The sequence below is a fragment of the Sylvia atricapilla genome, chromosome Z (genome assembly GCF_009819655.1).
Source record: "Sylvia atricapilla isolate bSylAtr1 chromosome Z, bSylAtr1.pri, whole genome shotgun sequence".
NCBI lineage: Eukaryota > Metazoa > Chordata > Aves > Passeriformes > Sylviidae > Sylvia > Sylvia atricapilla.
Genome location: NC_089174.1, coordinates 54,434,769 through 54,446,577, shown reverse-complemented (window position 1 = coordinate 54,446,577; position 11,809 = coordinate 54,434,769). Strand labels below are relative to the sequence as shown.

The 11,809-nt window shown below is 39.8% G+C and overlaps 1 protein-coding gene across 2 annotated transcripts in view; it reads left to right on the top strand.

Moving 5' to 3' along the window:
• The first annotated feature begins 4,222 nt into the window (after nucleotides 1-4,222).
• The window catches only part of FOCAD (focadhesin), an 89,358-nt gene continuing 81,771 nt past the window's right edge, over nucleotides 4,223-11,809 (top strand). For both annotated transcript variants that reach the window (XM_066339139.1, XM_066339138.1), the window contains exons 1-3: nucleotides 4,223-4,319; nucleotides 7,173-7,247; nucleotides 8,906-9,060. In XM_066339139.1, coding sequence (XP_066195236.1) covers nucleotides 4,263-4,319; nucleotides 7,173-7,247; nucleotides 8,906-9,060 — 287 coding nt within the window. In that variant the 5' untranslated portion in view covers nucleotides 4,223-4,262. The remainder of the gene's footprint in view (nucleotides 4,320-7,172; nucleotides 7,248-8,905; nucleotides 9,061-11,809) is intronic.

Here is an 11,809-nt window from a genome sequence, read left to right as displayed (position 1 = left end):
GGTCACGAACGGGAAATGTGGTCTCAGTGCTGCCTGCGATCATTTTCTATTACATTGACGGAATTTGTTTTGGAGAAGTGGACCAGATCCGAAAATATTAATGTCATGACATTCTCTCTCTTATTCACTTGAATTAGCAATGCTTGTCCCTCTTAGCGCTACGGTGCGTTATTGAATTTGCATGGCAAGGATGTGGTAGCAGAAGGGTTGCAGGGGCGGCCTCTGTGAGAAGCTGCTAGAACCTTTCCTCTTGTGTGACAGAGCCAATGCCAGCTGGCTCCAAATGGACCGGCTGCTGGCCGGGGCCAAGCCCGTCAGTGACGGTGGTAAGCACCTTGGGGATGACAACTTTAAGAAGGTGAAAAACTGCTACACAATAGCAGTCCAAGGAAAGAAGTGAGAACATGAGAGAAACAGCCCTGCAGACGCCAAGATGCAGAAAGGTGGAGAGGAGATGCTCCAGGTGGTGGAGCAGAAATTGCTCTGCGGTCCATGGTGAAGACAATGGTAAAGTAGTACCTGTGTGTGTTGCAGCCCATGGAAGTCCATGGTGAAGCAGGTGTCTACCTGCAGCCACTGGAGAACCCCATGCTACACCGGTTAGATGCCCAGAGGAGTCTGTGACTCCACGGAGAGAAGCCCGTGCTGGAGCAGGCTCCTGAAAGGACCAGAGGGATCATGGAGACAGGAGCCCAGAGCCCACACTGAGATAGGTTTTCTGGTAAGACTTAGGACCCACACTTCAGCAGTCTGTTCCTGAACAACGGTACCCCGTAGAAGGCACCCATGCTGGAGCAGTTCATGAAGAACTGCAGACTGTGTTTGGGATCCCATGCTGGAGCTGGGAAAACTGTGACTCATTTCCTGACCCCCTACTCCATTCAGGGGGAAGAGGTAGAGAAGCTGATAGTGAGTGAAGTTGACCCCAGAAGGAATGGAAAGGTGGGGGAATATATTTCTAGATTTTTTTTTTTTTTAATTTCTTGCTATTCTACTCACATTTCATTGGTAAAAATAAATTTCCTTGGCTTGAGTCAGTTCTCCCCATAACTACTGTAATTAGTAATTACTGAGTGATCTTCCTGTCATTATGTCATAAGCCCATAATCTTATTTTTACCCCTTTTCCAGTTGAGGGGCAGTGATAGAGCAACTTTGTCGCCTTCTTGCAGTAAGTCAAACTCAAGGCTACTTACGTGCTTATCATTTACATTGACTAAGTTGGGAAAACAAGCCAAAGTCCCTTTCCAGTACCTTTTTTCTTTCTTTATCTTGCTTGTCTGTGTGTATATGCGTGGTGGGTTTTTCTGGGATGGATTGTTTCTTATGTGTGTGGTTGATGATATATCATAGAATGTCCTGAGGCGGAAGGAGCCCACAATCATACAATTGTGGAGGTTGGAAAAGACTTTCAAGATCAAGTCCAGCATTTAACTGAAAACCACTATGTCAGCTAAACAATAGCCCAAAGTGCCACATCCACTTATTTCTTGAACAATTCCAGGGATGATGATTCCACCACTTCCATCTTTGTGATTTTTCATGGGATTTGGTAGAGAGGAAGATTCAGTCTAGTTTTGATGAGAGAATTTGACTCGATGAGCTCTGGAAATCTGTGTTCTTGAACTGTCTGATTCAGTGATTCTTACTAGGAATAATACACATGGGTATGGATTTACCAAGGAAAAATTATGCCTGAACCCACGTGGTTGTCTTTAATACATAACCGTTGGATTTGCAGTCAAGTGGACGGGTATGTGTCATTTACCTCCTCTTGAACAAGGCTTTCAGCACTATCTCCCACCCTGTTCCTGTGTCGAAGGTAGGATGCCCTGCTGGCAGGGCTGCCTTCTGCGTGGACTAGAGGGCAGGTTATGGGAACCTCAGGAATTTCAGCAATGAAAAATGCCCTGTCTTTACCCAGAGCTTACTGGATGGGCTGGGGAGCAGTTCTGTGGGGCAGCCATAGGCCCTGGCAGGCATTGCCCTGGGATGTGTGACAGAGCTCTGGTAGGAGATTTGTCCACCTCTGTTCAGCACTTCTTAGGTCTCACATTGACATGTCCGGTTCTGGATCTTGGTGTGACACAGTGACCATAAGGGAGACACAGTGTCCATAAGGACTGAATTCAGCAGAGATCATTGAGATAATGAGGCTGGGCCCTTGCCCTTTGAGGAGAGGCTGTGGTTTCTAGGACTGTTCAGCTGAGTGGTGGGACAGCTAAACAGTGGTATCCAGTAGCCGCTCTGGCACCAGTGGGAGGCAGATGAAAGAAGGCACAGCCAGGAACTTCACGTGAGTTCATGGCAAAAAGAGCTAAAAACCAGTGATGGACAGAAAGCTTATGTTGATCAGAACAGCTTGGTAAAGTGGTGCCTTCCCTGATCTTGAGAGGTTCTCGAAGCCAAACTGAGTCAAAGCCTTGAGCAGCCTGGTCTGACTACATGTCTGAACATCCTTTGAATGGGAGGTTGAACAAAAAGCATATTTAGGTCTCTGCCAGCCTTACGGCAGATAGGATACATGATTACCCATGTATCCTGTAAACTTTACAGGCATTCTATATGCATACACAGTTGCCGTAGCTAAGGGTCAGTGCTGAAGACTGAGGAACTGTTTAGGTAGTGTTTAAATTAATTTAAATGCACTGATACATCTGTTGCATTGTAACCATCCTGTAAATGTTTAGTTTGGATTGATAAAAATTTAGGATTTGTGTCTGATGCAAGGGCAACAGGCTTCTAGTCTGTCTGGAATAGCTGATTTGTGCTTACATTGAAAGGGTATTGTGTGTTTATAATGATCCTCTGTAGTATTTTTTTTTCCTTTTAATATGGGTAAAAAAAAATTACCTGATGAAAGATACAATATAATTCCAGTGTGTTCATGTCAAAACTTCCCAGGAAGGAACCTTAGCTCATTTTGCTGCTTGTTGGGTAGAACTCAGGAGGCTTGGATTTATTTATACAAACAGGCTGATAAATCTAGATTCACTGGAGTTATTAGCCATGCTCAACAGATCTAGGTACGTCTGAAATTGTTTGCTGTACCAATTTTTCTTTTATTTTTTTTTTAAGCAAGATATCAACTCTAGTTTAATGTGTTTTCATTTATTTATATGGACACCTATTGTATCAAAATGCCATTACAGCTATTCTAAAATGATACAAACCCATACCATCAGGCTAAATTCTAAAATGATACAAACCCAAGAATCAATGTTGGTTTTTTTCTCAGCACTTTCAGACATATAATCCACAAGTATATGGGAATACCTCATTGCTTAACTGTGAGGAATTTATATGCACTGATCTATTAATGTACCTATTACTTAATGAGTTTTCCTGCCACAAGTGGTATTTTTTGTGGCACATGCTGCATTGCTTGTATCCAGGCTTTAATTCCATATTTTTTAAATAAGTGGCAAGATTCTGAATGCATGACTCTGATAGCATGTCTGGAAATTTGAGTATTTTGCATGTATATATTTCCTCAATGCTTACTGCAGAGGATTACACTTAGGTTTACAACAAGTACTAGTTTGTTTTTTGGTTTGTTTTTTTTTTAAGGAAGCCCATTCCAAATGACTGGAGGTGAGTTTACAGTAAACTGAAATATTGCAATATTTGCAGTGGCCATCAGTTTCATTGATGTGCAACAAACTGACTTCTAATTTCTCTTTAATGTAGGTTCATGTGTGATTGTGAGTACCTGCATATTCTAAGATAAGCTTTTCACTTCAAGTGTTTCTGCCCTTAACTACAATTACCAGTTGCAGTCCACAGGTTGGTCTTTTGTTTGTTTTACTTCTGGTTTTGCATGAAATGATGGAAAGTTTGTGGATAATTTTGCATTTTAAATCATGTTTGTGATGCTGTGAACACCCCTTTTTAGCTGTCTCATTTTCAAGTCAATGAAATATACTTAAAATGCTCTCAAGAATACATGCTCTCAGAGTACACATATGCTGTGCCATATGGAATGGTGCATTTGTTGCAGCATTAAGAAATGTCTATAACCCATTCTTTGTGCAGGACCAATGAGTATTCAGCATTTTTTGGGTTCAAGCCCAATAGGCAAGGTGATATGGTAGACTTCAGAGGGGGAAGAAAATCCTTTAATGCTTGCATCTGTTGTTAAATGCAACATAAATCTAGGAGATGAGGGAGTATAGAAAATAGCATGCTGTCCTTCCTAGTCCTAAGAATATTTTTTGAATCTCTCTTGCAGAGTGAAATTTAGTGTCATATGACAGAGCCAAAATGTTGGATGACATCAAGAAGCGATTTGAATTTCCTAATGCAGTTGTTCAGTCACAGGTAATTTTTTAAAAGCTTTAAAACAAATCAAATTGTCTGTGGAAATGTTTGTTCCAACAGCTGCCGCTTATCTGTCTATCTGGTTTTTTTTCCAAAGTCAGAAAACCAGAGAAACAGAGTATTCTTAAATCACAATCAAAATCTAATTGCTTTTTCCGTGTAAACAGAAACATAGCACATAATGGCTCATCACTATAAAGTCTCTTCAGGAAAATCAGAAACTTTCCGTGACTGGAAGGTTGGAGTGTGGCCAAGTGGTTTTTAATGACCCTGTGATCTCAAGAGATGCCAGAAATTACCAAATGCCGTATGTAGGGCTGCAATACTTTGCAATACTTCATAGAACTGCTCTGTTTCTTCCTTACTGATGAGAACTGATGAACTTCTGCAGCCTTATCTGTCAACAAGGGATAATTGTATGCAGCTCAGCTCAGCCCCCTTTATTTTCTGATCCCCTGAATTTCTGAGCATTGGCTCCTCATCATTTTCACCTGAAATTATCGTGTACAATAAGTGTTTGTTATAATATGTTTAATGGACAGGAAAGAGTGATAGTAATAATATTCTCTGGTTAAAATATATACGTTCTTTGCTTTGGCCGTTTCTCATTTCAGTATTAAAAATGTATCTCTTTGGCTGTAAGTTCATTGCTAATTTCCCTGTTTTCTTCCTCATCCTGTTTTGAATTTAGGATAAATATGTACCCATTTGTTTGGTAAAATAAGTTGATTGGAATGCAGTCTGTGCAACCTGGTGCCTCTCTTGCCTCTCCATTTCGGTCAGTTCACCTTGGTTTAACAGTAATTAGGTTTGAAAGAGAGACGCACAAGTCCACTTGTCATCAACTTGGCATTTGGGAGAGAAAGCCATGTTCCTGAAAGTTGGAGTTCATCTGTGGTCTAGCAAAGCATCTTCCACTGCAGATGAGTTTATATCATTACTAGCCTTGATGAGTAGGACTCAGCATCTTTGAAACAGTTAATTTTCTTTAGTGCAGAATGGTATACTGTTGTACTGCTAAATGTCTTGGCACATTACTACAGCTGCACACCATTAAGATCTACTAATGTGCTTTGGTTGATTTTGTCCTGTGCTTTGGCTGTTTTGATAGTTTCCACTTGTATTCTGTGACCCCTGGAAAGCATTCTGTGATCTTCAAACTATAATCAGGTCAAGATTCAACTTCATGAGAGATGTCTGCTCTGCAGAATGCATAGTCTACACGTAATCAGGAAAGTGAGAAACTTGAGCATAGATTTGTAGGTCATAAAGTTTTACTGCTTAATCAGTTTCTAAAAGTGCAGGGAGCTACTCTACATATTGACTTTTCTGTATAGCTACATCGCTGCAAAAGCCACGTTTATATTGATAAGCCCCTTTTCCTGTGTAATGGAAGTATCTTAAGGATGTAGATGTGAATTAACTTCTGAAGGTCCTTTTAAACAAGTAAAAGAAAGGATAATGTGGGCTTCCCTTGGTAAGTGCACTGAAAGAGATCTGATCTGCCTGGGGAGTGCACTGTTCTTGTGATGGGTTAGTTACAACCAGAGATAAATGTCTGACTTGGTCTCATTTTCTCCTTCTGTTTCATCAGAGTAAGATTTCAAAAAACCTGTCTTTTTAAGTCAAATGTACATATCCTTGCATGTGAAGAGCATAGTCCGTGTAGTCTAGGACTGTTTAAGATGCTGTCTTTCCAAGAGATGTGAGCTCTTATTTCAGTTCGTTATGACAGGTCAGCAACTAATACATAAATGAAGCGGAAATAAAAGTTTCTTCCTTCTCCTTTCAAGAGAAGGAGCCTTGAAACATTGAAAATAATCTATTCCTGTCTTTTTATACACTAAGAAAAACTAAATGCTAATTTTAATTTTTATGTCTTGCTGGTCTAGTTGACTTTTTCCAAAAGTAATGATCTGTCATTAGCAGAGAAGAGTAGATGCAGCAACTGTTCTGGGTGCATTGATAGTCTGAAATATTTTTGTACTGTTATTACAAAAGCATGTCTTTCTGTCTTTCACAAGATGGGTTTTCTGTGTAACAGTGTCAATAATTATGAACCGAGACAGAGTAAGTCATTAGGATGAGTCAGAAGACAAAAGCCTAGGTTCAAACAACCTGACACCTTTGAGACTACTACTAAGATAGAATGAGGAGCTTAGTCTTCACCTTATAAGAATAAACCTGGGCTGTTTTGGGGAACTGAAGCTTTTTGCTTTGAAGACCTTGACTACTTAAACTTGTTAATGATTTCTGCCACAGAATAGCATAATGAGGAATAATGTTAATGTCGAAAACCCTGTTTAAAGTAAATGAAGTATTTATGGCAAGAGGTGTGATAAGGGAGATATGCAAAATGCTTAAGGCAAAACTTGTGATGCAAAAATTTGGGCAGGTTGCTTAGATGTGGTGTGTTCTGCTACCTCTCTTGCTTCTGCTTCCTCAAATAGTGCAGGATTTAGTAATTACGAGTGCTTTTAAGGACATAGACATCTATGCAGAAATGGAGGTATAAAGTTTATTGAAGTTGTTGCATTAAAATATCTGCATTTCCTAAATACCTATGTACCTGTACAAAGAGGCCTTTGGACTTAAGTTGAGCCCTCTGTTTCTTTTTACCTCAGCATGAAGTAAAAGTGAGTATAACAACATTATGGAAAATTTTGACTATAAAGCGTATTTCAGCTTCAGTATCTGTAAGGTTGGTATTTCAATCATAGCAAAATAATCATATGCAACAGCATTGACTTCTTATTGGAGAATTTAAAAATAATGTGTGTTTTTATTTCTTACCTTATAATTTTATTTCTTTTAATGCATCTGTATGTGTTTTTTGTTTCTTTTTCTCTTTAGGCAGTAGGCCATCTGATTGCTGCAATATTGAAAGAAAAAGTTTCTTCGAAGAAGATCAGACAGGCTTCTGACAAGGTCTTTTTCACTTTCGTCTCCTCTCTCATCCTTATGTGATTATTTTCTGTGCTTTTTCTGGGTTTTCCCGTTCTCCACTGTATAATTTTAATACAATTTTAGAAGTTAAATAAGGTAGTTATCAATATGTATTTGGGCATACAGAAGCAGTTAAACTCTGGCATCAGAAGTGCAGTTTTACTTCCATTTCAGGACTTAATGGTGGAAGCCTTAATCCTGCAGAATACTTATACCTAGCTATGTTCAGTTTAAGAGAACTTAATTTAGTTATGTTACTGAGTGTGAAGTACATAGACTGAGACATTGTCTCTTGAGTTGGAAATTTGGTTACATTGCTATAAAAATGTCAAGAAGTATGGCATTTCACATACCTGCGTTGCTGTTACATTTCGTATCTGCTAACTAGAGCTTGTATTTCTGCAGGAAAGAGCAGGTTGTAAAGCATACTTTGCATTTTAAATGAGTCAAGCTCACTTAAGTGCATGTCTTATTAACAGAGAGGTATATGAAATGTTGGCAATTGCAAGTGTCACAGCAAATGGGAAAAGCGTTAGTTAGGGTTTGCCCCTCTGGATTTTCTCCCCAAAAGCTGAAATGTCCAGAAATTAACAGAAATTGATCTTTATTCCACTGTCTGGGAACTTCACCCTGACAAACCCAGACCTGTAAAGTGCTAAGTTTTGATGTGAGGGAGTATTGGAAGTGCATAGTTTATCTAACAGAAGCTCTTTCATAGTCCTGATCATAATCATGTTCCCAAACTATGTTCTGTTTTGAGCTACAAACTGGTATTTTCCCCTTAACGCTGCTTATGTGAAGGTATTAGACTGAAATCCAGCAACTGAAATGGTAGGAAGCAGAAGATCATTCTGGTTAGACATTGCAGACTCCCTTTATATTCAAGAGCATTTTGCAGTGTTGGTTGTTTTAAAACCATCCTTGTTCTCCAGTTAGAAGTCACAAAGTCAGCAAACTAATCTGTGAATACTAATCTACCGTGGAAACCAGCAGCAGTTTTGGTGGTTACTGCCAAATCTTCATGCTTACTAGAAAATAGAACTTCATGTGTTCGGTAAAGATGATTTACCTTTGGATAGCCCTTTGCACACCTACCATTAGCTGTCTGTGCTACATCTTGGTGTAGATACAGCTTGTCATGGCAGTTTCTGAGTTGTCTCCAACTGCATCCTTATTTTGTAAATCAGGAAACTGATGATAACCTGCCTGTGGTGCCCTGTCCCTGCCTGTGTTCAAGGTCAGGGATTGGATTGGATCTGGGCATCCTGACAGTGAGCAGCATCTCCAGCCATGTCCCAGAGTTGGAACTAGACAGTCTTTAAGGTCACTTCCAACACAAACCATTCCATGATTCTATCTGTATAGGTACAGCTGAAAAATTCATCTGCATTCCCTTTTTGTCAGAGACAGTAAGTGTTATACCCTTCCATGGGCCTAGACAGCAGAGGGCAAGAAAGTGGGAGCTGTCCTTGCAAAGACTTTTCGCAGGAACGGAATCTGTACGCAAGCTATCTCTTGTGCTCCCTAAGGCTTCGGAAGAAGTGGTTGAGCTGGTTTTTATTTACGAGTGTGTTCAAGATGAACAAAGATAAATCAGTGTGAGCCTTCTCATTACTTGTGTCCCATGCTTTTGCCTTCAGACTCCTGCTCTGAACCTGCTTTGGGAGAAGTGCTGCAGTGAGAATGTTGCCTTGCGAACAGCCTGCTGTGAGGGCTTGGTGGCACTTGTGATGGAGAAACATGCTGAGCTTGACTATGTTCTTCATGGAGCTCTCAACCTAATTCCCTCAGCAAGGTAGTGTTTGGTTGCCTAATTTTTGTCAGATGGTTATTAGTCATTGCTTTTCCCTTAAAAATACAGAGGAAGAGGAGAAGTTCTGTCAGTATCTTCAGATACACCATGGCATCAGGAACTGCTAATATCCTGCTACTCTGCTGAAGGATGTTGCTTTCACCTTTGCTGTGTGACAGTGTGGGTCTGACATAAGAACTCTTAGAGTATTCTGTGGATGTAAGCTAAAATTGTTAGCAGTTCAGGCTAGTGCTCTGAACTTTGAACTGTGGAACCTCAGAAGTCAATGAGCTGTTTAGTTTTGTTGCCCCTGTCATAGAAAGGGGAAAGAAAATGGCAGTGACTTCCATTATGGGGAAGTATGTTGTGGTTTAACCCCAGAGAGCCGTCAACACTCATGCAGCTGCTCACTCACTTCCCCTACCAGCAGGATTAGGGAGAGGGTAAAAGGTGGAAAACTTGTGGGTTGAAATAAGCTTGAAAGTTTAAGAGGGAGAGTGAAAGCTGTGCACACAAGTGGACAAAAACAAGGAATTAATTCAGTGCTTCCCGTGGTCAGGCAGGTGTTCAGCCATCTCCAGGAGAGCAAGGCCCCATCACAGGTAACAGTGACTTGGGAAAACAAATGCCATCAATCCAAACACCCCCTATTCTTTCCCTCAATTTCATATACTGAGTATGCTGTTGTATGGTCTGGAATGTCTCTTTGGTCAGTTGGGCTCTTGGCTCTTCTCTCAGGTCTTCTTCCAACTTGCCAAGCAGCCCCAACTTCATCCCCAGTGTGGCAGTGTGGAAAGCAGAAAAGGCCTTGGCTGTGTGTAAGCTCTGCTCAGCAATAGCAAAAACATCTCTATATTATCAACCCTGTGTTCAGCACAAATATAAAACACAGCCCCATACCAGCCATTGTGAAGAGAATTAACTCTACCTCAGCCTAAACCAGCACACAGGGAAATAACTTAATCAGTCTGTCAACAAACTGGTTGCTCAAATAAAGTCATCGCAATAATATGTGTTTGGATTAGGAATGCTACAGTTTGTTTCATTGTCTGCTGAGAAAGAAATCAGTTTACTTTGAAGCTACTTCCTCCTACACAATTCTTGAAATAGAATGCTTACATTTTATAATGTCTTTTGACCTAGACTGCCTGTCCAACATACTGAGAAAATGTGTTTGTGAGAGAAAGAGGTACTGTGCCTAACATTGAGAAATAGGAAGTCAAATGATGACCAGGGAGAGATTTCCATTCAAATTTACCAACCTTACTGAGTTCCCTTTTGACTGCTAAGTGGATTTCTGCACCAAGCTATGTAATTCTCTTGCTAGAGACTGGTAGAGTTGTTTTTAGCCAAAACAGCTTTTTAGAGCTAAGTATATGATACCTTATTCTGATGGTCTCAGCACAGAGTTGCAAGAACCATGTTCTTCATCCCTTCTTGCCTTCATATAATCAGTTATACACTAATGTTTCTTATATTCAGTCAACCAAAGGTAATGAACTTAGGTTTGATGCTTAAAAACTTTTTCTAACCTCATGACTTGCTTACAGCTAGGATCTTGCTGTGCTGATGCTAGTTCTGGGCTGGATTTGCTATAAATGACTGTGGTTTCCTAGAGAGGTTTTGTAGATACATTTTTATATTATGGGTAATCTCTGTAAACCATGGTCCTCCAAATGACAAAGTTTTGGGGCATTTTGGGGTTAAAAGAGGAGTCTACGTAAGTATAACCAATAAATAAAGGTACCTGTGCTAGGACTGTGGGAACTTGAGTCCTATGGCATAAGGCGGAGTAAAAGTTTTATTAATTGTGATGCCACCATGGTTTTTTGTCTTTTCTTTTGATATACCTTTTATGTATTCTCAGTATTCTTAGAGTATGCAGTTGAAATTCATTAATTTCAATGAATTTCATTATCTTAGTGTCTTAGTTTAAGTCTTGGTTTTATGCTAGGCCAGAAAACCAGGCATGCTAAAGGCCTCACAGTTGGGGGCTTGAGAGCCTTATGTTGTTATCTTGAAAAACCAGGGCCTTTTCTAGAACACATTTTGTAAACTCGGCTCAAGCCCATCCTGGAGGTGGGAATACTTAGAATAGGGAGATGCCATGTCATTCATTTAAGCTCTTCATTGGGGAATATTTGTCAAATACGCTAATTTACAAGGTCTGTAAAATTGTATACACAGTATACTGTGTGTGTTTATTTTGGCATATTCCACCTTGATGAATTGTTGCATCTAAGAATTCTTTTTAATTACTAAGGTGAAAGCCCTTTTATTCCTCAATTGTATCTGGCTCACAATTCTAGGACCAGGGAAAAGGCATCAGCTGTGGCTTGCAGACTAAGAAATTTGAATTTTCTCTTCAGCTGAGGGTTTTTTACATGATCAACTCTTTATAATTTTATGAAATATTTATACAGCTTTGTACATCTAAAAAAAAGGTGTGTAATGGAAATTTAGGAATAAGTTAACCTTAAAAACAAATTAGTAGTTACGTTTTAAAGAAACTGTGATCTGCTGCATTTCTACGCTATTTGAAATGTAAAGGTTTTTTTTTTTTCATGTGTGAAACCAGCACATGACTGATTGCTATACTAAGTTCTGGCAAATTACCTAGTAACCTTTTATGTATTTTTGGCTTCTTTCCCATTGCCACCTGCTCCTCCCCCAAGCTGCTAATATTAAAACCGCATACACTATGGATTGCAAAGCAGGGTGTATATATTGCCTAACCACAGAAGTCTGTGGT